The sequence below is a fragment of the Molothrus ater genome, chromosome 13, assembly GCF_012460135.2.
Source record: "Molothrus ater isolate BHLD 08-10-18 breed brown headed cowbird chromosome 13, BPBGC_Mater_1.1, whole genome shotgun sequence".
In the NCBI taxonomy this organism is placed as follows: Eukaryota; Metazoa; Chordata; class Aves; order Passeriformes; family Icteridae; genus Molothrus; species Molothrus ater.
The window spans coordinates 7,322,764-7,350,327 of record NC_050490.2 but is presented as its reverse complement, the minus strand read 5'-3'; the positions used below and the strand labels follow the sequence as shown (position 1 = coordinate 7,350,327).

General features: G+C 45.0%; 1 protein-coding gene across 1 annotated transcript in view; it reads right to left on the bottom strand.

The window, feature by feature from the left end:
• RFX7 (regulatory factor X7) overlaps positions 1-26,232 on the bottom strand; it is a 49,443-nt gene extending 23,211 nt beyond the window's left edge. Inside the window, exons 1-2 of the mRNA XM_036389575.1 lie at positions 25,970-26,232; positions 4,414-4,447 (exon numbers count right to left, since the gene is read on the bottom strand). Coding sequence (XP_036245468.1) covers positions 4,414-4,447; positions 25,970-26,118 — 183 coding nt within the window. The 5' untranslated portion in view covers positions 26,119-26,232. The remainder of the gene's footprint in view (positions 1-4,413; positions 4,448-25,969) is intronic.
• Positions 26,233-27,564: the final 1,332 nt, after the last annotated feature.

Genomic DNA, 27,564 nt, shown 5'->3' with positions numbered 1-27,564 from the left:
GGTTACAGTCTTGGTAAGTACAGTCTCTTCTTCAATCTCAGCTGACATCCACCAGTTCTCAATGCTAAAGGTCTGGTGAATCCAGAATAACTGCAGTTGCTGTTACTGCCATTGTTCAAAGCATCAAGAATTTACAACTTTTTAACCAGTCAGAATCACAGAATTTGGGAAATTGGAGAAGCACTTCAGCTGCTCTACTAACTGACCAAGCAGAAAAAGATTCATTCATTCTGTTTTACTCTTTGTGCTAGGCTGGATGCATATGGAAATAAATAAAAAGAAACACGAACACAAAATATTCTACAAATTCCCACCCCAATCCCCAAATAGGTCAACAGTGTGGAAAAAATAGGTCATTAGAGTGGAAGAGAAAAGGAATGATGCCATTTGAGTGGCATCAAAAGGAAGAATGTGATGCTGGCACTACCTTGGACAAACTGCCCTTTGTGCAGCCTGTTAAAGCTCATGCTACTGTTGTTCTTAAAACCACAGAGCCTGGGCAATGTCTGGGGAATCCTTTTCTGCTACTTAAAAGGATCTAAGTAAAAATCCTGCTTGAAGTATCCTGACCTTGATTGACTGGTTCTATCACATCAGATGAAGATGGTCTAATTCTCCAAAGGCTATTTATAAATCATATTTCTTGAAGTTGCATTAGAAAAATGCACAAGCATGCTAAAGTGCTTGCAGGACTGAGGTGTAAAGGCAGCACAAAGCATTGCCTCTGGTACTCTGCTCTTCACACATTACCTTTACTCCCTGCCACTGGAACCTTATAAAACAAAGGAAGATTCAAAGAAGATGGGGAGCAGGCAGTGTTCATACTAATTTTTACAACTTGGCTTCAATTTAGCCAAAAATCTATCAAGCACTCAAAATACCTCCACGATCTTATATTCTGAGACAGAAAAACTAAGGACAAAGAATTAAAAACCTCAAGTCACAGCTAAGCAAAGACTTTGAGTAACACATAAAAGAACAGACATCTCTGCTATTTCTGTTCTGACAGTTACCAAATACAGATAGGTAACTACAGAAATGCACAAAATAAGTAGCAAACAAATTAAATCACACAGATCTGCTCCAAATGAATCTGTCCTTTTGCTGCCTAACATAGACCTAGAACAAGATTTTCACTGAAACAGATGCAACTTTCTTTATAATTTTAACAGGCATTTTGATTGAGCAAAATAAACACCTGTGAAATAAACCAGGATGACCAAAATTATATGGGGTAGGGTTTTTTAAAATGAAAATAGCAGGTTTTGATATCTGTTTCCATTCTGGGAGACACTAACTTGCCACTGCAAGTTTCTGCAGCATAAAGAGACAAAGATTTATTCAGCATAAAATGAGGTTAAGGACCTAATCTGTGCTATAGGAAACAGAGTTTATTCATGTTTCTGCTTGAAACAGAGAACCTAGAGATCTGAATATGAATCCCCAAAATCAAAGAATATCTTTCAGGGTTCCTGACCTCGGTGGGTTGGTTCTCTCCTGGTTTTCTCTGACTGCTGATCTACTGTCAGGTCACAAACATTAGCCAAGCTTAATTTCAAAGTTGTCAAAGGGGATTACCATAGGAAAACTCCAAGCAAAAAAACTATGTGCTTTTTCTGGATTGTTTACCTAGTCAGGCCAAACTTTAAATAACATAGAAGAAGAATATACTAAGAACAATCAGAAGAGCTGCTACTTCTGTAACGTACACAGTGCAAATGTCATGCAAACTTGAACTATTTCAAATTTCCATAATGAAAGCAGAATTACAGGTTATTTCTGTCCTCGAGTTTGGATAAGGGGAGCTGAAGGCCAGGGGCACTCTGCAAGCTTTAGGCAAGATAATGTTTTAGAGAGCATGGACTGCTCTTAATATTTCTGTCCACATTTTGAGTATTTCTAGACAACTATACTCTAATCAAAGTGAAAAAGGCTGTGCCAATGGCAATGTAACCTGCACCTACTGGCAGAAAGGCCCTAAAATTTGTCATACTTCAGCAGAACAAATATCTATTATTTAACAACCAGAACTAAAAATAGCAAAGAAGTCAAGCAATCATCTCCCCATTCTAAGAATAGAGAAACAAAAAGCAAAGGTGAATTACTCTAGGTCAGACGGTTTCTTGGAAATATCACCAAGACAGAAAATAACTAATACTAAAAACACCTTTTTAATTCTAGAAAGCAGCTAATAAACACATTTGATATGCTTTATCTGAACAGAAGCAGGAACATATTTCACGTGCTAAACACTCCAAACAAACCCTAAAAACACATGGCAGCTTTGTTCTGACAGTGGCCAAGCACAGCTGCCAAGGCTTCCTGCAGCTTCTGCCTGTCTCCTGTAGGGCCCAAGAGACAAGTGGCACCTTTGCTGCCACAGGACTGACGGACACTGCCTCAGCACACCCCACAGCAGCTCTGGTTCCCATCAATCCAGCACTGACCTCTTTGCAGAGCACTAAGGAAAGAAATGGCCTTCTTGCTGAGTGATTATATGGAGCAAACAGTTTTAAAAATCGGGTTCAAAAGTTCACTTCGTATGTGGCTACAAATATAACAAGTGAAATCATAAGAGAATCTACTGCTAGACATGTTTACTACAGTTAAAAAGCTGTTATAATGAATTTTTAATGACTGTTTACACCACAATTCTTGCTAATTATCTTTTTTGGATTGCACAGCACACAATGACTTTCTTATGATCTCCCAGAAAGTGACAGTGTGTGGGGATGTGAGGGGTGCAGTGTAACGAGTTGAAGGCAGGTAACTCTGGACACCTGTTTGAGCAGCTGCAGTCTCAGTGCTTTGCACAGCCCTTTGCTGGGAGTGACTCCACACCAGGCTATTCCATCACCTCTGCTCCTTCCTGACTCTCCCTGCTGAGCTCTGTGAACCTGGCAATCCAGGAACATTTGTGTGTGGCTCTGCACACAGGGGCTATGACTGGGGCTGCCAAAGGGGGGATTCAGAGCTCCACAGCCACAGCCTTTCAGTCCAACATGCTTTTAGATTCTCTCCTGCAGCTCACAGCTTCCCAAAGCACTTAAAACCACTGAAACAATTTTGCCAGAATTCAGCTAAAGTTTGATTTCCTCAAGCTATTCTGATCTTGGATTTTTCTTTTTTAAACCTGAACAGCATTAGATCTACCTTTGCTAACCTAGACTGGCTTTTCCACTGTTGACACAACTCCTCTGAACTCATCAGCAGGACAGACAAGGAGGCATCTGGAACAGAAAATTAGACCATCAGGACACTGCTGCTCCATTCCAGGCCAAACCATGGAGACTGCTTTGTGTCCAAGACTTCTCTGCCAATCCAATGGATGAAACCTACCCAATACCCTCAATACAAACTGATAATCCCTATCTCAGTACACAAAGTCCATAAATCTGCAGAATTTAATGCAAAAATAGTCCTAGAATAATTCCATTTTCTTAAAACAGACTGCCAAAAGTAGATGACTGGTAAGCCTCCTACTTATTTACTCCTTCTCCAATGAAGAAGAGAAACACCTACCCCAACTCCAATTTTTTTTTCTACAGAATTACCTGGTGTTAAAAGAGTTTTACAAATGCAGTTTTGCAATCTGTCCTTTTACCACTGAAGATTCACATACAAAATTAAGATCTTAAAGCACCTGCTTGGTGTTCACAAATGTCAATAAGCAATAAAGGGGACAAAAATTACATTCTGCATCCCTATTCCCACTGGGTACATCCAAGAACTTTTCAACAGAGGTTAAATGGGGTCCAAAGTTTGTTTGAAACACAGTAAAGCTTTAAATCTTACACAACAATAAATTAAAACATTTTATGGGAAGACAATTCAGTACCACCTGAATTAGCCTTTGATAATGTGACTTGGAAGAGTATTCTCTGTTAGCTCAGCCATACTAGTTGATAGGATCCAGATGGCTGTCTATGACACTTTTTTGCCTTATCCACTGGTACTTCTGGATGAAGTGCTGAAGGTAGCAAGTCAGGATAAGCAATCCCTTCCAGTCCTAAGATTTATGAACTCAAGACTGATTTAAAAAAACTTGAAACCCGCTCACTACTAAAAACAAATAAAACCTCTTTCTGAACTAGAGCTTCCCAAAAATAATCTCTTATCACTGCCTAGATGCTGTTATTTTAATGCACAGATGAAGATTTTACAATTCAAGGGCCCTTCCTGCTCCAAAAAATGATCTCTCAGCCTTAAGCAGCACAGCAGAGCTAACAGGACCTGCAGTGTTGCACATTTCTGGGAAGGTACCTGAGATGGTAACTAATTTTGATCACATTTAGTGGTAGTACCTTAAATACTGCTAAGGAAAGGCTTCATAATAGCTGTCAGTCTCCAGAGCCATCTATTTTGGTCCTGCAGCTCATTAAACATTGAAAAGCATTCTGGAGTTGTACTTACCAAAATGCAGTCCACTTTAGATTGTACAGTTTTGCTAGATGTGAGGGAAGAAAGAGAGAAGAGAAACACTGAATTAGTCTAAAATCAATGACAAAAACATTACATATTAGAATTTCTATCACTGCACTACAGGCTTTATATCTTACTTGAAATATCCTGCTAGTCTATGGAATTTTTCTGTAGAAAGTCACCCAAATTTAACTGCTTGCTAGAATTCTTGCTGCTTGTTCTTTTACATAAGAACTGCATTTTTTAAATGAAATACCATTGCAACTATTATCCCAAGCTATTATCCCAAGCTGCAGTGCAGCCAGGATGGATGTCACTATTTTTATTGTAGCTCTTACACAATTCAAATGCATTTGACTTGTTTAGCTGTAAACACAATTAACATCCCCTTCTCCCCACCACTTCAAGGCATGGATTTCTAGCTTTCCAAAGAGCTGCTACAAGGCACACAGCTGTTATTCCACTGGCAACTCTGGACTTTTCCAAGTTAGTCTCTCTACCTCCCAGCTGGCTTATTAAGACTGCACTGGGTGGGGATTCAATAGAAATATGCCAGGAATGACCTCAGTGCATGTGCCAAGGCAGGCAAACAGTATGGAACTTATTATACTTCCTATAAACACACCCATGGGCAGCTCTTGTGTTTCTTAAGGGTGCTGCACTTCACATGCTTCCTCTGACAGCATTAGTTGAAGGCATTCTATCAGTGCTCTGAAGAAGAGCAGGAGGTTTCCCATACAGAAAACATTAGCCTGAACATGTACTGAACAAGCATCAAACAATTTTTTTTTTGAGATTTTTTTTTTTTTGAGTTCAGAAAGCAATTATTTTCCTAGTAAAATAAAACATAATTCAATCTCCTTAAACAACAAAACATCTCATGGAAGCTATTTTACTTTTGTAAAGGTGCTAAAAAAGCCAGACTAAGTCAGGCAGCTGATGGATCTTCTAAAACTCTAAGTAAGAAACAAGCAAAACAAATGGCTCTGGTGTCTGGTGGTGATAGGAACCAGCATCTGCTGTTCCATCAGATGCCCAGAGGCAGGAGTTTGGTTGCCCTGCTTGTTACACCACCTCCACTTTGAAACAAGACAGTCTAAAAATCTGTTTGGTAGAGGCTGCTAACACTGATGGCCCTTCCCATACAAGAACCACTCAGGTCACAGTGACAGAATACAGTAAAAGCTTTCAACAGGTAAGAACATTTGACAAGTTCACTGAAACAGATCCATAGCAGACATCCACTTCAGCTGACTTTGTGCAGGAGAAGCCATCAGGTGGGTAGACAGGCACACCAAGGAGACAGGAGCAGAGCTGCTGGGGATTCTGAAGAACAGGGAGTGCTAAGGATGGAAATATGGAAGCTTTGCCTTGCCTTGGGAAAGATATGCTCACATATACTGCAGCAACTGAAGAAGGGAACCTAAATGTCATCTCACTCATCAAAAATCACCATCCTACCAGAAAGTCAAAGGACACCAAGCATGGAAACCTGCTGCTGCTGCATGTTGCCAGTGCATCTGACCCAAAGCTGAGCAAATTGATGGGGACACAGCTGCTCCAGCAGCACTTCTTCACCCTGCACTCCACCACTGCTCCAACCCTGAGCAAGGTCTCACAGTCCCTGTGCTGCTACAGACCAACAGCCTCTCCTACAAGGCAGCAGGCAACAGGAATCAGGCACCTGTTCCCAAACCTCTTGTATGGCTCCACATGACAGTTTATGCAGAAAGGGTGCAGAGAGGGCAAGGGGATGCAGAGTACAGACACAGGAAACTCAGCCCAAACACAGCCCCTACAGACAACACCATGCACTGGGCTTTTCAGGAGAGCACACTGCAGCCAGCACAGCTTCCCTCCTGCCAACCTGAGCATCAGCATGCCCATCTGCATTAACATCTTCTTCTTGCAAAGAGAAAGAGGCAAGTTGCCAGGAGGCAGCTGGGCAGGAGATCCCTAGAGCTGTCCTTTTATCTCCAAGTATCAGTCTGAGTCAGGAAATGTAAACTCTCAAATTTAGTTCGGGCTCTTCCAGTTGTGACCTCTGCTCCTACAGCACTGATCAACAGCGCTGAGAAGCTGCAGCAGAGGAGCAATAACAGGGCCAGGAAATACAGTTCACTATGTTTCCTTTTTGTAAACTGGTGGCACAGAAAGGACAGTCAAGTTCATGTCCTCCAATCTGCAAGCAGATGTTGTGACATTTTAAAAGGCAAAGGTCCCACTGCTTCAGCAGGGGGTAAGTGTGATCTCTATTTAATAAACAATTTTTCCATCTCCTGCCCCATGCTCTTGAGTATACTGGGAGGACATCTTTAAAATTTGTCAGTGGTAAACTGAGGTTTCTTTCTTCCTAACCAGAGCACAAGTAAATGCTATTTCATTTTATAAAGCTTGTGCCTAATGATAAAAATGCTCATTTCCCTTCCTGCAGAGGCAATCCAAGTCAAGCAATGGCAACCCTGAGGAATGAGGCCTTTGACTGGCACAGTACTGGGAGTGACCTTCCCATGGACCTGAGCACTGCACAGAAACACTCCATTTGGTGACACTGCAGGATACATCCCCAGCACATCAGGAGATAGAAGGACAAGTGACAAAGGTGGCAAAGGGACAGACATCCCAGTTACACCTGCCACATTTATTTTCTAGCAGGACACACATGCTTTGAAAGCTGAAGTTTCATCTACAAGTCAGTCTGCTTCTGTCCCTGTCAAATGCATCCCTTACCTAATTACTACTGCAATTACAGTGCCTGCAACCAAAAATCTCAACAACCAGGCTGAATCAGGCCCTGCACAGAGCCATTTCTAACATCTGGAGGCCATTACCCACATATTTTTGCTACCCATGAGCGGCTGCAGGAGAGCAGCAGGAATGATGTTCTTTCTAATGAAAATAACCATTTGAATCTGTTTGGAACCTAAGCCCATTGGAAACTCAGAAACTGCACCTAAAGCCCACAGCCAGCACTGGCCCTCCTGGAGGCTCATTGTGATTCACCCCACCTAGAAGCACAGCTGGTGTTACTCTCTCTTTCACAGCTCCTCATGATGACTGTCTCCCTCTCAAGTTAAACTAATTCACTTACTTGATCCAAAAGTTAATTCAGGCTACTTCATGCAGTTTTATCCAGCACAAGATTTGTGATTCTGGGGGTAGCTGTCTCTTGTGAGCAACAACAAATGTGGCTGCTTTTACAGCTGCCTTGGATTTGCCAACTTGTTCCCAATGACCCAACATAAGAACCGTGGAAAAATACAGACATTATCCCAACCACCAGGAGGCATTTATTCAGTGGGTGCCATGGTGCCATCTTATTGACTGTTTCAAAGTTAAGGCACACAGTGACTCAAGAGGGACCCTGTTGTACTGTCTACAGCAATGCTCATCAAAAATGTCAGCTCTGCTCTGAACGCCACCAGTGCAGATCAGCCTGGCCATTTCTGGTCACCTAGCCACCAGCCACTCAAAAACATGCACCCAGCTTCTACTAATTAATAAAACAGCAGAGAAAAGGAGGTTTCTTAGGCTGTGCTTGGAGAAGCAGCACAGGGCAGCTCCCTGAAAAGCTGCTGTGGATTCTCTCATGGAGAACCCCAGACCCAAGAATTTCCCAGAGAACCATGTGTTAGCTGTTTTGGATCTGCAGCAAAAAGCCTTACAGGAAGGACCAAGACCTCTGAAGGATTCTTGAAGGTAAGTTTCAAAGGCTGTAGTGATTGAAGCTTCTAAAGGCTGAAGACAAACTCCTGAAATTATCTTTGGGAGAATGAGATCGGGAGAAATCAGATTAAAGTATTTCCTCAAACTGCTCTTCTATCTTCTGCCAAAGGATGCATTTCTGTTTTCCCTGACCTATTTATGTATTTCTGCTCAGAACAGCCCTGACTTGGCATGGGCAGAATGAGGAGTGTGTTCTCTTCCCAGGTGAGCAGCTGAGTTTACTTTGCACTGAGGGAGAGAGAGAGGAAAAAAGCAGAAGAATAAGGCAAGGAGATGCAATTCTTTTTTCTAAGTGGCATAAAACCAGATGCTGCCAACCTTCCTCTAATTAAGCAACACTTTACTTTCAGGAAGAGGCAGCTGAATTGTACTGAGCAATATGGGACTATTGTATTAGCAGAAGTGGCAGAATTCAGTTGCTGTGAGCACGAGTACCTCCCTAATGTTGCAAATAAGAGAAGCCATATAACCACAAGGGATAAGAGAATCCTTATGTCTGTGAGACCAGAAAAAGGGAGGTGGCTGGGAGAAATAAAAGCAAGCCCTTGAATTTATCAGCTATTGCCTGGTTAACCCTGAGCCTTCCCAAAGCTGTACAGCCCTGACACTAACCCTTAGCAGCTTTGCAGCTGAGAGCATTCAGCCCCCATGGAAGGCAGCAGCAGGACCAACGCTGTGGGAGCACAGTGAACAGCCCCCTGCAGCACAGCTCCTCTCCTGGGACACACTGCCACAGGGGCTCCTGGGCTGGGTCCCTGGCAGAGGGGGGACAGCAGCACCTCAGGACATTGCTGTTCTGCTCTGCCAGGGAGACCTCCCAGCCCCAAAAGTCACACAGGACAAGGCTGTTACCATTCAGGCACAGGCAGAGGACTCATCCCTCAAACGGAGGAGGATGTCAACAAGAGAGCCGGTTCAACCAAACTCAGCAGACAAGTGGAGCTACAATTTGTTGTGCAGAATTTAATAATGGTTTGAGTAGGTGGTCACATGTGGGAAGCCCAGAGTGATTTTTTTCATCAACTTTGGTGCATTCTGTGAAATTGCCAAGATACTCTGTATCCCATTCAGCCCAAGACTGCAAATATTTGCATGAACTGAAACATCCTCCCAAAAACAGCCTCTCTATAGCTGTGTTCCCTGTGCTTGGCACTTATTGGACAGCCTAGAGAAAACATTAATTTCTGCCAAACCATAATGCAATTGATGAAAAGTAACCACTTTCCACCACTGCTCATAACAGAACCTTACATCAGGAAGGCAGGGCTCAACTCCTGACCAGACAGCAAGGGCTCCCCTCTGCAGGGTCCCACTTTCCAGTACTAGAGTATTAAGTAACATTATTACCCAACATGCAGGACTTACAGCAAAAAGTTGCAACTAAAATGGAAAACCCCACTGTGCAGTTACTTACCACGGGCACAGTTACCTAGTTATTCACCTCAGACTGCAAACCACCCTCTCAGCCATCTGAGAGAGAAAATGTTTACAAAGTTATAAAGTAAAGTCTTTTGGAAAAACGGGAAAACCAAAAACCCACCAGGGACTGTTCAGGCCACAGGACAATTCTGAGTGGCTCATGTGCAGTGCACACAACCCTGACAGTGCAAGGTGACACTGCTGCCCTGGTATTTTGCTCACACCTGAAAACAAGCCTTCCACAAGAGAAGAATACCCAAGACAACACTTAGAGCTGTCTGCCAAAGGAGTGTCTTGGCCACACCTCCTTTCAGAAATTACTGTGATCTGAAAAGTCTCCATTTCCCATTGCATCAGCTGTTCCCTCGTACCATCCCTGCAGGTTGTTTGTCCAAGTGCTTAGCAAAGGGCACAGGGGTTCTCTGCAAGGAGCAGGAGCACATGAGCAGCACTGCCAGGCTTGTGTCTCCCAGGCACAGGAGGCATTTGGGTGTTGACAGCACCCAGAACTCCTCCTGTGCTGTGTCCTGCTGCCCCATTCCCTCTAGCAAAAACCCACTTCAGCTCCCAAGGAAAACAAGTCAGAGTCCACTACAAAGTACCAACGGCGACAGTTTTGGCAAAGTCGTCTTTCTGAAAACCTTGTTAAAATAGGGAGGGTCATTATTAAACTGACCACAAACCCTTTTGGAAAGATTCGGTCTGAGTTCCACTACTCTGATGACATCAGGTGACATTTAAAAAAAATAAATCTCTATTTACTCTGTGTGCTGTGAGGAACCACTCAATAAAAGGATTACCAAGCCCATTACAGTAAGTGGTACTATCAGAAAGGTACTATTATCACATCCTTACCACGACAAGCACTGTGTCCCAGCAGTGCCTGCAGCAATCAGCCCTTAATTCTTAATCTTACTGAATTAATGCTTCTCTTTCTTAGACTAACAGCTCTAAATATATCTTTATATAACCTTCCACTCAGAAGCACAAAGAAATGTTAAACTGGAGCCAAGGATCATCTAAGGAGAAAATTATGAAACAGCCGCCTATGTGTGCTGCTACTCAATTAACATCTTAACATATGCCATGTTACATTGTCTGGCTTGGCTCACTGTGATAAAGAAGTAAAATGGCTGTAAAAGCATTTCAATTAAATATTTAGAAAGCAGAGCTGCACAAGGTTGAAACTTGTTTGAATTAGCAAAATGACGACTATCCATACTGCTCAGCTAATGCTGTAAGAGCTCTAGCACGAGGCACCGGGAAAGGGAAGCACTCCAGGCATGGCCCAGCACCCCAGGGCCAGGAACCCCCTCCCAGCCTCACCTCTCACCCCCGGGCGTGCAGCAGCCAAAAATCAGGTGGCTTCTGATGCCACCTAGGGGCTCTGTCCCTGCCTGCACTGCTCCCTCCCCCGGGAGATCCCAGTGTCTGCCCCAGACACCAGGCACTCACTCGAGCCTCCCACAAACACAGGCAAAACATTTAATACAAGACAAATTAGGTCTTTCAGGATTCAAATGCAGATATATTTTTATTCCATATTAAAGCCACAGGGACCACAATTGCATCCTAAAAGCACATGAAGTGTCGCTATTTCCCTGAAGTATAAAAATAGAGGAAATGCAGAAAGTGTCCAACTCTCAGGCCTCAAAGAAGTAAACAAAGTGAGAATTCACCAACTGGTAAATATTGTCTCTTTTGGTCTGAAAGCAGATTCCTCCTCAATCCCAGGCAAACCACCCTTCTCAGCAAAATCAGGAGGCAAACGCTCAGCAAGCCAATAAAACAGTGCAACAAGAAGGGTGAGCTGCAACTACTTCATCCTCCCTGTAACCTAATCCACCTCCTTCCACTCACCAGAGAGAATAAGCTAAACCAATTTTCCATCAGACATAAGAAGGAGCAATGTTATATCACAGTGCTGAAAAACATAATGGTTCAGCACATCTTGAAGTTAATGCAGGTTAAAATGTGTCAAACAGGTGACTTCAACACTTGTTACTAAAATAAATGCAGTTAAAATAGTTCATAGAGAATAAAAATTTAATCCCTTCACCACTTCTGACACTATGATCATTTTATGAGTATAAATAAAGCCAACTATACAAACAGCTGAACAAAGAAGGAAGATGAGGCTGCTAATGAAATGCCCAAGTCTCAAATGTAGCCCATTGTAATGAACTGCCAAGAAATAATTAGCCAGCAGACATCAGAATACCTACGTCTGAAACGTAGCTCTATAAACATCTCTTTCAGCTCTCTGAAGAAATCTGGTTGTATTCAATGCTAAAGGCTTGTTCCACTATTCTTAGAATAACTGGGAAGAACTTGCAACAACCACACACTGCCAGGTGCTCTATTCCAACAAGACAGTCATTTAAGTTCCTCGGGTTGGGGTTTTTTTACATTTATTTAAATTCAGTATATTGCCATAAGTTACTGTAATGAACTCTGAAAAGAGACAAAGAAAATGCTTTTACACAGCTCTCACCCTGGTTCTTTCGCACTGCTCTGAATTAAAATCAGTGCATATTGTTACACTCAGGCAGGAGATTCTGTTCCAAGGATGCAGTGCCCTCTGTACAGGATGTGGGAAGATAATATGACTTCAGAGGAGATGCATCCTGTATTTATTACTAACAATCTACAACCTCAAAAAACATAAGGAAAAAAGATTATTTCAGTAGAAATTTCATCTCAAGAATGTCCCCCTGAAAGCATAAAGATGGAAAAAGTCACCAGACATGCAGGTTTGTGGCTACAGAGCAAATCATCCATTTCAACAACTCACGTATTCCACAATGAAAACTGCTGGGTTTTGAAACTAATTATGAAAAAACAAATCAACCTTTGGTTGCTTCACAATCCAATTTATAGATAGCTAAGAGATCTGCTGTGCTATTTTCAGCCGAGGTCATCACAACATTATTACTTAAGGCACTGGAAAGTCAAGTATGAGACACTGAGATTTTCCTCCAGCCTTTGTCCCACATAGCTCCAAGAGAGGATGCCTAGTGAAACTAAGGGGGTGACACTCCTCAGCAGAACTTAAAAAACAAACAGGAAATTCAGTGCATCTATAATACACGTGCACAAAATTGTTTCTCTTCCATGCCTGCAGAGCCAGCTAGCTGAGGAGCAGGAGGAAGGCAGCACCTTGCTGTGCATCACAGCCTGCCACAGGTCACAGACCTGCTCCTCTGCTGCCTTTCCCTCGGGAAATGGTGGCTACAGACAGCTGATGGCAAAGTAAAATAATATCCATGTGAGAAAATAGGAAGAGTTCTACACTGCTTCCATGTAACACACACCCAGAATGTACAAATCTGCACCGTGCCGTGTTTACTGCACATAGCTCAGAACTCAGCTGAATCCAGCAGAACAGCTCCCAGTGTCAGCAGCTCTGCAGCAAGGCTCTCCCACCACACGTGTTTCCCTATGCTGGCACAGGTGCCTGGATGGCAGATTTAAGCCTGCTCATAAAAACTGGGTTTCTTCTTCTTTATTTCACGTTATTTCCTTCAACATTTTCAAGATCCACAGCTATCCTAGTTATGTTTTCTTAACAGAAGAGATTTGCTGCTGTACCTCTTTATTTCCCTACTCATTTGATACCCAGGGGCTGTCATCTGGTTTGCAGTGCCACAACCCACTCCCACCCAAGCTCTTCTGTGGCTTTATCCTGAGGGATACCCTGCCCTGCAGAGCCCCACAACAAAAGCCACACCCAGACAGGGCACACAGCAGCCATCCCCTCCCCAAACCCTGCAGGGCCAACAGCTGCAGGTGTCCCACTGCCAGCCTGGAAAGGAGCCCCAGCCTTGCCAAGGAGCCGAAATCTCGCTGCCCCCTGGGTCTGGCACACACTGGGAAGCAGAGGAGCAATCCAGGGGCTGCCCAAGGCCTTCCACTGAGGAGGGCCAGCTTATCCTGCAGCGTTCCCTGGCACACTCTTTGTCCCTCCTCCATGCCACAGACATCCTTCTCTCTCCCCCACATTGAACAGCTCCCCCCATAGGTATCAGCCTGTCTTTTTGCAAACAAATTCAGAAATTCAGCTTTTATCCAGCCCTCTCCTCCCAAGGCTGCTTGCAACAACCCCTGCTTCTGCCCTGATTTCTGCACACATGCATTCCCCCTTCTCCTTGCTCCCTTTTCTCTCATGGCTGCCCACCACACAGCTCCTCTGCACCCTTTTTTCCACTTGAGGAACCTGTACCCGATTGCTGACTCCCATGGAATGCAATTCTTGCAACCTCTTAGGTTTCCCTGTGCTGAGTAATGCCCTGAGTACCTACATGCACTCCCCAAGCCTCTGCCTACTAAAAGGGTCACTCACTGCTTTCTGCTAGATGGGCATGGCTTCACTGCCACAGGAAAGGCAACTTCTCTCCAACTTGTGCCATGTTGCTCACTGGCACATCCCAGAACCTTCTCCTGTCCTTGACTTTGCCATCAGGTGAAAATTTAGAGCTGAACACATACAGGACGAACATACGACCTCCCACCTCAGAGGGCTCCCCCTTGTTCAGCTTCCCCAGGTTCTCAGGCATCCATCCTTCAGCCTTGCACCTGCACCAAGGCACTTCTCACTCACCTCTGCTCATCAGCTTCCACCCCCTCTAGACACAGAAGCTCTCTGCAAATAAAGAGCTGCGAGTAGCCCGAAGACTCTTGCCTATCTCAAAGGTCAGTTCACTGAATGCTAAAGCAGCGTAACTCATCAGCCTTCCATACTCTGCTTCTGGGAGTAGAAAAAATAATCTATGTGGTACTTTTTAAAATGGTTTTAAACCCTAAACTAGGATCTTCAGAAGAGTTACAAACACATGCTACTCCAATTCTTAAGGATTTTATGAAAAGGAGTTTAAACACAACTGCACTCACTCCTAGCTGGAAAATTAACTCTGTCCAACAGGTACCTTACATGGCCCTGCAGGGCAGGACTGGCTGCTCCCACCTGGATCATGTCTGCAGCTCTGGGGCTGCTCCCATCAGGCCAGCCCAGCTCCAGAGCAGAGCACAGAGCTCCAGGGCAGCACTGCAGAACCTGCAGTGTGGGGCAGGCCAACCCCACACACTCCACCCCACACACTGCCTCCTTCCCTGCCAGGCTGCCTCTGCAGCTGTGATGGCTGAACAAGTGAGTCTACCAGGATACTTCATCTAAAACCTGCTCATGAATGGAAATTATGAACAGCAAGCATCTGACCAGCATTTAATACCCCTTTAATAGAACTTTAGGGTTCAGTTCTCTGTCCTCAGAACAGGGAACAATGTGTGCAGCCAGTTTGTTGCCTCACCATCCTACTTCTACAGGCAATGAGGGGGACAGGACCTGAAAACCTAACAACAGCCATTTTCTTCTCAAATAAAACACCTGCTTTGCAGGTACAGCATCATCCATAAGCATTTTGATACCTATTTCAGAAGTTTTCATATTGTCATCGTTTTCTTTTGCAAATGCAGCACAGGGCATGTGACCTGTCCTAGTACAATGTACTGAAGCCATAGCCACACAGGCCACTGAGTTTAGCACCCTATTCAGACAATTTACAGAATACCTGCATGGATTCATTATTCATAGCATGTATATTCTAAACATCCCAGGGAGATACACAGTTACACCTCAACTTACTTGGTAAAAGAGTCAAAACCAGAAAAGGCTGTGCTTAATTAAATCTAGATCAGATTTCAGAAAAGCTGCACTAAACTTCTGACTTTCCAAAAATCATAATAATAACAGCACAGAATTATATTTCAGGCGTATGTAGACAGTTCTACACAAGTACTCACCAGGGTAACAGTGCTGCTGACATTCCCCTGTAGGCTACCACGTGTTTTCAGCATCTAACAACCCACTGAATTATGCTTCTGCAAAAGTCTCCTGCTAATGGTACCCACAATTACTTGTCTGAGGGGTCCTTCCAGAAGCAGACATTGTTTAAGAGCACTGCAGAATTGATCAGTCTGGATTTTCATTCCTGTGAATCACACCATGCGTAAACATTGCAGCGGGAGAGCAGATGTTCACATTACGAGAATGAAAATGTCCTTTCCTGATTAGTAACACAGTTTGATTTCAATTTTCACAGTGAACTATATGCTGCTTTGCCACTCCTTTGCTCAGGAGCTGAACTAATCAAGCCAAAACTGCAACTCACCTTCCTGAGTTTGACAAATTCCAGGAGAATACAACACACCCAAGCTATCTCCAGATCCTACACTGGACCTCAAAGCCTACACTACTGCCATTTAAAGTACTCAGCAGTAACTAAGAACTTTACTAAAAGTGACAAGAATCACTGTGAAGTGACAAATAACAATTACTAATCCTGCACTGCAAACACTCACCCACTGTAATTATTTTCACCCTGAACAGATGGATCTACTCCGCAACAGCATCCTGGGGCATACATGGGTGACTGAGTGTTCACAGAGGGCCTTCCACACACAGAACCATGGTACACAGGAGCTAAACTGGGTTTTTCAATTAATGTCACCAACTTGACTGGACAAACCATAGTGATATATGAAGCCGCATTCCTCCCCCCTCCAAGAGAAGGAAGCTGCTAGCAAGATGCAGTCCATGCAGATTTGTTCCATGAAAGCCAAGTGGGGACTGCCTAAACTCGCTGCTACTAAACAAAACAAAGTATTTTGTTTCATGTTTTTTCTTAGCCTTAGAGCTCAAGACTATTACGATTTTTTAGCTGCTATTAACCAAAAACTGACTACTCAGAGTGTATTCAGGCACAGATCTACAGGGTAATCAGACACCTGGCTTCTACTCAGAAGTAACCAATAAGGGAGAGGTGTCTGAATATCTTCATGGATCACAGACTTAATTATACAGGTTACCAAATTTTAAGGGTCAGCATTTTAGCTTTTTTTTGCACGATAAAATGATGCTCAAGATTAATTTTTAACTGAAGATTCACTATAAACTGCATTTAGACAAACCTTTGTCCAGTGTAATTAAACACACCAGTATTTCCAAATATTTTATTTGATTCAGCAAGCTATCTCCCAATAACCAACAGATTATGCTCAAAATATCCTTTTCCAGGGATATTTCTTGCATTTTAAAACTATATCTACTATTCCCATTTCACTCATTTGTTGAATGGACGAGGCAAATGTTTTTCCCTCAGCTGCCATTTAATTTCTCAACTTTTTTAGGAGTCAATGATTGAACTATACCACTGGAATCAAGCATAATGAAGGTAATGCTGTAGAGCAGGCTCCTGGAGCCAAAAGCAGGCTTAGCTCTTCAGCAAAATGTTCCAGGTGTGCAGCTTCCAATTACTGCCAGTGAGTAACTTGACTGTCTTTTAAATATCAACTAATTAATTTAGTTTATATGGTCTGTAATAGCAACTGTAAGCCCTCATCATTTATCATGCCAAAAGACTTAATACAGAATGAAAATCAAATCGTAAAGAAAATTGACCACATTTTTATACACCCTTAATGAAAGGAATTTTGTCACCCTTTGTCAGAGCTTGGATAAAAAGTTACTGTGGCACAGCCTGACTCCCTGCAAAAATAGTTCAGAATTATTTTAAGCCTTTTCTTCAGACAGTCCCATCAGAGCAGAAGGAGCTGCAGCTCTCACCAAGGGCTGGCTGGCCTCACAGATGCCTCACCCACAGCTCCCAGGTTCCACAGAAGCAGCACAAGGAGCACAGAGCAATCAGGACCTTGCACAAAGCATCTGAACCCAGCTGGGAGCGATGATGCCAAGCACCCACGAGCACAGGGTGCTCTCCTGGGCAGGGCCCTGTGTGCTCTTCCCAGGAAACTGCTGCCCACACACCCTCAGCACACACAAGGTCCTGCTGCTGCCAGAGGAGGTCCAGCCCTGAAGCAGACACCTTGAGTTTCAATTGCAGACTGCCTCCAGACACCACATTCACACAGCATCCAGAATCCCCCTGCAGAATTCTCCTCCTGATTCAACAAGCACCCAAGCCTCTCAAGTATTTTCCTCCACTGAACTAGCAATAAAACTAACATAGTTCTGAAAGAAGGAGCTGTCACATTTTTTCAGAGCAGATTAAAAAGACTAAAATTCCATCCACAAAAAAATATTAAATAAATGTTAAAGCTTTTCAATTTAGAGGCCTTCAAAGAGTTAGCACTTGTGGTACTAAGTAACTGCCTTTCCAGTCTGTATTTTAATGTAGCAGTGGTTCTGAAGAGGAAGGGAGAAGGCACCCAGGAATATTTCCACTGAAGTCACAAAGACTACTCCAGGTATTTTCAAGTGATTTCTGAACAAGGGCAAGAAGGAGCCAAGGCAAACACAGCAGAACAAACTGCCCATTCTTATTATCCAGCACACATTTCTTACACAATAATTTTTGTTTGTCTAAAGGATGCTTGTGTTGATACTTATAAGGCAACCTCGGTCATACTGAGAAAAAGTTCCAACAGTTTGTGTTGCTGACCACTTTAAAAACTGTGTAATCCACTGCTTTACATGCAAAGCCACAAACTGTAACTTCTACTGTCCAGTGCAATCTTCTTCACCCACAGGTGTCCCAACAACCTTATAATGGCACTCAGGAATTTCTGACTGAGAAATACAGATTGCCTGTATGCCTGTGAGGCCATCCATCAGAAAGGACAGCCATCCATCATGGACCTTGACATTTAACCACAAACTTCCTCTCAAGGGAGATACAAATATGCCTCATTTAATAAACAAGTTCTCCCCAGGAACAAGATTTTCTTCTCAAACTTGAAGTACCTGACAATGGGCAAGGGATAGCACTTCCAGCCCGCTCCAGGAAAAGCTGAGTGGGACTCATGGCAGTGGAGGAACACAGGTACACCCCCAGACACACGGACACACAGACACACATCCTGGCCTGGAGCAGACAGGTGCTGCCCTTGCAGGGTGGCTGTGCCTTACAGCTGCTCACACAGCCATGAGGACAATGCCACTCACTCAGGGTGCAGGTGCCACCAGCCAGAGCCACCCCCATCCCCAGTCCTGCAGCAACACCCGGCCTCCCCACCCTCTGACAGGTACAGTGTCACCACTGCAACCACAGGCAATTAAAAAGTAGCCACAAGGAAAATGTTTGGGAAGTTTTGAATGTTTCCACTGTCTTAATGACTAAATGTTCAGCAACACAAAACACTGGGCAGCTTACTGAAAGCCTGTTGATGGCACAGCAGCTGATAACAAGCATCCCACTCGGTGAGAGATAATCCTTTTTCCATTAAATCAAGAAAGCATTAAAATTGAGATACTGACTAACTCCATTTAGAACAAAACAAAACAAACCCTCAAAATTCCCAAAGACCTAATGTAACACCACGAAACATCCCATCACTTCTAGAATTTTTAGATTTAGGGGATTCTTCTCACTGGCTTGAAAGCACCAATTTGTGCTGGCCTTTTGCTCAGGCTCTTTCTGGGTGACAGTGCACTCATTGCTTTTTCACCTATTCAATTTACCTTTTGAATCACCTGCTGACAGCTTTGTAACACACAGTCCAGCATCCTACCTGGACTGCTCCAGAGGGAGAGGAAGCTACCTCCCTGTCCTCGTCGCCACAGTTTAAAAATAAAGAGCTCCTTATTTATATATAAGGTTTTGTAATATTAGATATTAGAAAGGCTTGAACCAAAAATCCAAATTTGGATCCTGATCTGAATTTTGCAGCTCTGGCCCTTCTCCAAATACTTCTGTTTGGCAAGCAGCTGAGTAGAGTAAAAAGAGAAGGCAACATACATAACTTATGGGATCTGTATAAAAACATTAAGCTCAACCCCTGCTCTCAAAACTACACAAACACACAGAAAAAGACTAACAAATCCACCCCAAGCTCCAATTAATTAAAAGACTTATCAGTGCTTCAGTATAAGTCTGATCACCCCAACCTGAGCAGTACTGTCATCTCACCCAATTAAATGACTTGTTCTTATTAATTTATACAGTATCAGAAACTTTTAGGGGGAGTTTCCAAGTATTCTTTCCAGGTAGAGATCCGGATTCCTACTTGCCAGTGGCATACAGACACATGTAAATAATGCAGAACTCTCCTAAATGGCAAACAACCCAGCTACAGAGGCCTGGGATGACAACCCTGCAATTCTGTGCTTATTAAGGACTCATTAGAACTGCTGCACTGAACCACAATGTCACACCATCTGACTTGCTTCAGTGAAGAAACTCCTGCAGTGGAAAGTAAAATGTTTATGAAACAAGGAATTGCGTATGTTTGATGCTGTGGAGTCAACAATTGCATGCACTCCAATGAATTCCAAATGAACAACAGTAAAACTTATCCAAATCTTTTATTGCTTGAATAGTGCTTTCCCCCCCCCATATAGTTTTTTAGATTCTATTGTTTCAAGAAACAAAGACAAACAAAATCCGCAAACAAAAGTGAAAAAATCCACTCTTCCTAAAAGCAGGTTTATAAAGACCTTTTTTCTGCAAAGCTATTCCCTCCAACTCAGAGCCAGGATGTTCAACAAAACCTCAGCTCTGCTCTCCAAAGGTTACATAAAGGTCACCATTCATTTTACTCAGGTTTATTTCCTAACCTTGTAAAAACGCCTGCAGACCAAATTGGCCTGCACACCTGCTGACCTGGAATCTCCCCCCAGCGGTGGCCGTGCCCCGTTTTGGGAAGCTGCTCCTCCCGCCCGCTCTGGCACCGAGGCTTCCCCAGCAGCGCAGGGATGCACTGCAGCAGGGACAGCCAAAGCTCTGAACCCTGCCCTGGTGAGCAGGAATCCTTCTGGGGGGCTTCCCCACATTGCCCATACACAGGAATGCGTAGTGACAGATAAAGGGCGTACCTGGCCCTTGTGCAGAGGAGTGGAAGGTCTCTGAACAACCCACGGAGGCCATCTCCAGGAGAAGCTGAGAAAGGGACAAATGGTGTAGGATTTATTTTGCCTAATTCATGAGTTCTGCACCACACCCTGGTTTGAAATTTGTTTGCAGTCAGAGAATTCGGCACATGAAGGGATGGGATGGATTGTTTTATGGAAACATCTTTCCTAGGAGTTAGCCCTCACCTCAGAAATGCCTTTTTTTTCCTCCACAATAACTACATGGGAACTTGTACAGAACCAGGTGGAGTGAAATGAAACAAATTCCACTTTCTGTTCCTATCCATTTGGGGAAGCAGAGTGTGAAGGAGAATGACAAGCTGCTAAATGCTTTGCCCAAGGAGGGGTGACCTTCCCTGAAATCACCAGGAACTACTTCAAAATATGGTCCACAGTTCAATTTTCTCTGATGTATTTGACTGCTTATACACCATATCAGGAAACATACTCAGAACAGGCAAAGCCTTACCAACACCTGGAACTGGAACCAAGAAGCCACGGAAAACTGAGTCAGTGACAAGAAATCTGTGTAGTTTTACACTCTCATAATCTCTCAGCTAAGGGGCTCAAGGTACTTTTTCAAAGCAGGTAAACACACTTCTGATGTTGCATAGATTAAGTGAAATAAGCACAGCCTGTACACCTGTCAATGACAAGTATTTGATTTTCCTCACAGAAATCAGTAATCTGCAACTGAAGAATTATAACCTGTTTCCCACCTCCAACAATGAATTAATCAGGATGAAGGAGGGAATGATGGCCGCTGCATTTTGGGCTGGGGGCACAGAATAACCACAAGTACTCTGTAATCAGAGGAAATTTGGAGTTCTCCCAGTTTTGACAGGCTACTTAACAAAATACTGAAGGTTATGGTAGGGTTTTTTTTCTCTTACTTCCGGTCTCCCTCTCCCAAGCTACAAGAAAGAGGAAAATGCAGATGGATTGTTTTACACACTAATCCAACCTGACTCAAGAAATACTTGTTTTAAAATAATACATACAGAAATTTCAACTGCAAAAGACAACTACCAAAAAGGTATATCCATCTGCATTTGCTAAAAGCCTGAAACACATACCCCTCAAGCTTCCCTCTTCATTGCTAGGCATTTTATTAAAAATATCAAGTCAATCAATATTAATTTTTATTAAAAATATCAAGTCAATCATTTTTTCTGCTGACCTAACTATACAAATAAGTAGCAATTCCTATTATGAAAAACCTCAATGGCATTCCCCAAGTTGCAGAACATTTGCTCTGCCAACAGCTAAGTGACAATCCACGCTTGCTGACAATGCCTAATGAGGAGTGATGGATACAACTGCAGGAGGGAGCAGGAATGTTTTAAGTCATGAAAAAGAAAGGAGCCTTCCAAAGATTAGAACCCATTGGTGTTACAATCAGTGAATCTGGTTTCCTAGCACAATAACAAGAGTCCAAAAGTAACAAGGGCACAATTCACCTCCTTCTTCAACATGAGACAAATTGGGCATTAGGACACATTTCAGCACTGCCCAGACTCACTCATGTGGTTTTCCAATACAGCTTGTAGCTAGAAGAGCGATTGGAGAACAAAAATTGTGGGTCTGAAACCCACACCCATGTCCAGGCTGAAATGGCTGCAAATGCAGTGCTTTGTGTTTGCCACTCCACACTGCCTGGTCCTCAGCTTGGTTTACACATGAGACACTGGGGCGGAGAAGGAGAGAAATTAATCTCTCAAGCAGAATTGCTATATTCAAATCCTAACAGATGCCTTTAGGTCAAAAAGAGCTGAGATGCAGGCAAGGTGAAAGAAGCTGGGGCCAATCCATGCACAGATGCAAGCACCAGATTACTATTTACAACGGTAAACAAGTGCTCATTGCAGAACCATCACCAGTTATTTGCAACAGTGAACAAGAAAACAAACCTGTCTGCTCCTTCAATGTTCACAGCTACTGGATTTTGGATTATTACAGCGAGCAGAGGGATTAAATTGCCTAAAACTGTTGGTCTTTTTCTTTTTTGCTAGCAATGACACCCTCAGCTGACACCATCCTCCCTTGGCCATCTCTGCATCTCAATCCTCGTGCCACACTGCTTTTACATCCCTACTTCACTGGCTGTCTTCAGCTGTAAGATATTCCTTGGCAAGTCAATGTGATACTGAGTAGACTCTGTCTTCACCACCATATGTTTGGGTACAGAAACATCATATACAAATAACACACATTTGGTAATACAGTACCCTCACCCAAAGAAATAAGTGAAACCCCATTAGTCTATATGCTCAGACAGCTGACTAGGGAGGTTTTCCCGCCTCAGGCTCCAACGTCTGGACAAAAAGCTATTAATAAATATGAAAGCTTTAACCAATCTAAAGAGAAATAAAAACAGGCAGATTAAGGCCCAGTGTCCAGCGAAGACCAGGGCAATTTCCAAACCCGCCCATGCTGACACTAATCAGCCAGGCTGGGCTCCCAAAGACGAGTTCTCTCTGTCTAGACTTCTAATCCGTCAATGGGAAAAGACATCCAGTGTTATTTCTGCCCGCTTCACCCACACCGTAAGAACACATCCAAGCGCCTCAGCACCTCACACACACAGCAGGGAACAAAACCAGACACCACTCTGCTGCATGTGGGGCAGCCAGGACACAAATACACATAGACAGCGATGAGCTTCAATCACTGTAACCAAATAGCAGTAAAATGCCTGTATATGATGTTGTAATGCAAATAAATACTTCCTGATTTGTTTTTAAGCACAGCTAAGTCACTCTCTTATCTTCCTCTCCTCAGCTCAAACAATTCTCTGTTTTAAATGATAGAAACAGAGAATTGAAGTTTTTAGAATTCATCTGAGTAAGACTATGAAACAAGTGGTCACCTTATATGCCAAAAACACCCCAACAAAAAAAAACAAAAAACACGCAAACACCAACAGACTGGACGCCTAAAAAGCACATTTTTAAGTCTTCAGTACCTATACTGACCATGCCTGCAAATGTAACCAGCAGGGCATAAACTATTGTTTCAATTTAAGGGACTCCACATGTACACAATTACTTAATATGTTTTTGTCAAACTACATTTTAATTTAATAAACAGAATAAAATAAGTGCGAGTTGAAATAATTAATAGCTCATTGTCCCACTCGTGGCCTGCATCACTCTCTATATTTATATTTGTCTGCGAAGTGGAGGGACAAGCACAGACTTGTTTGTGATCCTCAAGTCCAGTATTTACGTAGCTGCTATATTTTGCTATACTATTTTCACTGACAATACAATCTGAAGACTGAAACCTTTTAAAAAAACAACCAAACAAAACCTGTAACAAACACAACCAACTAAAAGCCTCCATCCACTATGTACAAACACGTGTAGGAAAAAGGGGGTGGGGGGACACCAACAGAGAAGAGTACTGAGCTGGATGTGCTAAACCTGCTGGGAAGCAAAGGGGGAACTGAATGCACCAACCTGCCAGCACGGCAAGGGAAGAGGGGAGGAAGAGGAGGGAAGGAGAAAAGAGGAAGAAGCTCTGCTCTGCACATTACACCTCATTCTGTTAACAGCAGTGCACTGCCATTTTCACCCTGGCCTTCCACAACCTCTGCTACTGTTTATCCATCACCAGCACCCACTGAACAGAGAGCAAGCCCCAGTTTGCTGCCAGTTCAGAAGGAGACTTTCCACTGTTCATTGGGGCACAGAGAGCACAACACTCCTGGCAGTGCTCCTCATCCCTGCTGCACCCAAACAACCACCACATGTCCAGGAAGATGCAAATTCACATTAAACTCCAACCTCAAAGGAAGACTGCTTGATCACAAGAGAGAAATGTAAGATTTGAAAGCATCAAAATAAAAGGTTTCTTATAAAAAACCTTATCTTCAAATACTGCATTTCAACAGCACAACCTGCAGGGAATGGATGCTGCCTGAGAGCAGCAGGGAAGTTGAAGCCCATGAGAAGCAGGTAGCCAGGAGGAACACTGTGAAGGTGAGGAACGCCTGGCAAGTACCAGGGGACAGGGCTGCAAGGTGCTGGGAAACCTCTGCCGGTCACAGGCACTTGGCACCAGGCAAGCCACTGAGCCCGGGCAAAACGCTTCATTCCTTTGTACCAAACATGGGCTTGGGCTATTCACCAAGTTCACCTGAATCAAACAAGCAGTTTTCATTTCAGAAGCTAACATATGTGCTCTTTTTCCTTGAAAAAGAAAAGCCACAATAAAAGCAGAGGTTTTACTTAGTAGCCATTTTGTCTTCAACTTGGATATGATACCTCCTCATCTGAATGCAATGTAAACATGCTCTCCGAGGTTCATTTCCAAACAGCATGTTCATGTAAAGGGAAGGAAACATGAAAAGACCATCGCTAAAGACCATAATAAATTAGGAGGGTGTGAAGATTTTATGATCCAAAAAGGCAGAAAATTCTGCAGATCATATTCCTTCTCTAGGTCACATTTGCAGAAGACCAAAACAAAAGGTAGCAAGTGTGGATGAAGGAGAATGAACTTTTATTTACTGTTTAAATAGATAAAAACAAAACGACCACCATCCTAATAATAAAAGCTATTTCAGTATGCCATATAATAAAAAAAATCTGAAGGCAAAATTATATTTCGCTGCTCTTTATTTTCTAGCGACATCCATTCAAACCACACAATCTAACTGTAATATGACGTAATATGCAAGCTTGATCAGTATGTGTTTATTGGGATGAGTTTATGTATAAAATACACATGGTGTGTGTGTATATAAAGGAAAACATTACATGAGTAACCTGTATTTACAACTCCCAACTTTCAGTACTCTACCAGTGCCCTCAGCCAAAAGCAGCTTTTAAAAACATACATAAAATAAAAATGCTGCAGGTGACAGCCTCTAGCAGATACTAAAAAAAAAAAAAAAAAAACAAAAACAAAAAACCCCAAAAACTAGGTGTTCTATTTGCACCGACCTAAACTCGGTTCACCTCGTTCCCCCAATACAGATAAAATAAAATTCTCAAATAAAATGCTGGTTTACTAAGAAATTGAATTTTTAGGGAAAAAAAAAATCAACAAAAATAACCTGGATTCCTATGCAGAAACTTGAAAACCATCGTGAGCTCCAGCCAAAACTGCATTTGAAGTGCCTGAGTGGGACCTCAGAAGAGCAGAGGTTTACGGGAGGCTGGACAATCGCACCCTTCGTGCCCAGCTCCGCATCCCCCGCTGCACCAGCGCCGTGCTGGGCGCTCATGTGCGCGCTACAAGCACGGCCGGGAGCGCCGCGGGCCGCGCAAGATGCGCGGGGCTGCAGCAGCGCCTGCGGCAGGTGACCCGAGCCCACCGCCCACCGCAGCCGGGCAGCGCCGCCGCCCGCCCGCACACGGGGCTGGTCCTGCCCGTGCGGCACCGGCCGCGGGCACGGCCCGCCCGCGACCCCCGCCCGCCAACACGCGTGTGCTCCGCGCTGCCCGCACAAAGGGGCCGCGCCCCCCCCCCCGCGCCCGCGCAGCCCCCCGGCCCTTCCCCCGCTCCCCCGGCCCGGGGCCCGGCCCTTACCAGATGGAGCTGCGGATCTTGTGCTGCAGCGCGCTGGCCTCGCCGCCCTGCAGCCCCGGCACCAGGGCCGGCAGGGCCCCGCCGGGCGCGGGGGTGCCGGCGAGCCGCCGCGGCGGCTGCCCCCCCTCCGGCTGCTGCTCCTCGGCCATGGGACGCGAGCGGCGCTGGCCGCACTAGGCCTCTGCCGCAGCGCTCGAGTGAGTCGCCTTCCCCCGCCGCCCGGGGGACATCACGGGCGGAACCCGTCCCGCCGCTACGCCGCAGGATGGCGAGCCCGGCCCGCGACTCGGCGCATGGCGCCCGGCCCCCGCCGCCCCCGCGCAGGGTCGCTCCGCGCTCCCCCGCCCCGCAGCAGCACCTGGCCCGGCCCGGCCCGGCCCGCCCCGCGCCGCTCCTCGCCCCGCGGCCGCCGTGCCCGCCCGGCCGCCGAGTGCGCAGGCTCGGCGTGCCCGACACACGGGCCGCCCCGCGCCGCCGCCGCCGCCGCCGCCGGGGAGGGGGCCGGGGCCGGGGCCGCGACTGGGGCCGGGGGCGGCGAGCGCAGCCCGAGCTGGGGGGCGGCCCCTCCGTCAGCCCCGGGACCCCCGGCGCGGTGGGGAGGGGGCGGGGTGCGCCCGGAGCGGCCCGGCGGCGCCAATAACACGTGTGTGAGTGCGTGTGTGTCCCCGTGTGTCACGGCGCACACACCGTGCGGCACACGCTGCTGCCCCGCTGGCCGGGCGCGCCGCAGACACGTGAAGGCGCTGCGGCGGCAGCAGCATTACATCAGCTGCGGCACCGCGGCCGGGTGCGCCCCGCAGCCCCCGCGCCCGGCCCGCCCTCCGCCGCGGCTCGTAACAAAATAACAAGTGCCGCCGTGCTCACATGGCGCTGAGGACGCCAGCCACCGGCACGGGCGGCGCTAGGCCGGGCCACTGCTCACCCTCAGGCTTCCTGCGTCTGTCCCCTAGACGTAAGTGGGGCCGGGCTGCCATTTGGCCCACCGGCCTTTACCCACAGCCTTTCTGCGAAAACATTTTCCCAAAATTTAAATTGTGCAGACGTCACAACTGCTTTCTCTGAGCTACAGGCACAAGCCATATTTCTGATCCTTGGGATCGTGGCTTTTAATGAAAAAAGCCAGAGGAACTGCACAGCCTGGGATACTGGACAGGTAAATACCTAAATTCAAGGACGATGATACAAGGTGACCATTAGTAAAGTCATTATTAGGAGTTGGACTCGATGACCCATGTGGGTCCCTTCCAACTCTGGATATTCCACGGTTATTGTTTCTCTTCCCTCTAGGGTTATGGTAACAAAGCCTGCTCAAGCTGCCCCCCCTTGTTGCCCCTCTTTTCCCAGCCACTCCAGCTCTGGTCTGTTCCCATTGGAATTCACAACTGGCACGCTCAGCCCACTTGGCAGGGACATGGACATGCAGGTACCTCTCTGACACAAGGATGCAGTGACTCCCTAGCTTGTGCTGATCACAGAAAATATGTGCTTAAAGGTGACTAATAATATAAATATACACATGGAGACACAGCATTGCTAAATTTAGGAGATGAGCATTTTGTCATCAACTGAAGCAAAGGCCTTTCAAAAATAAATAT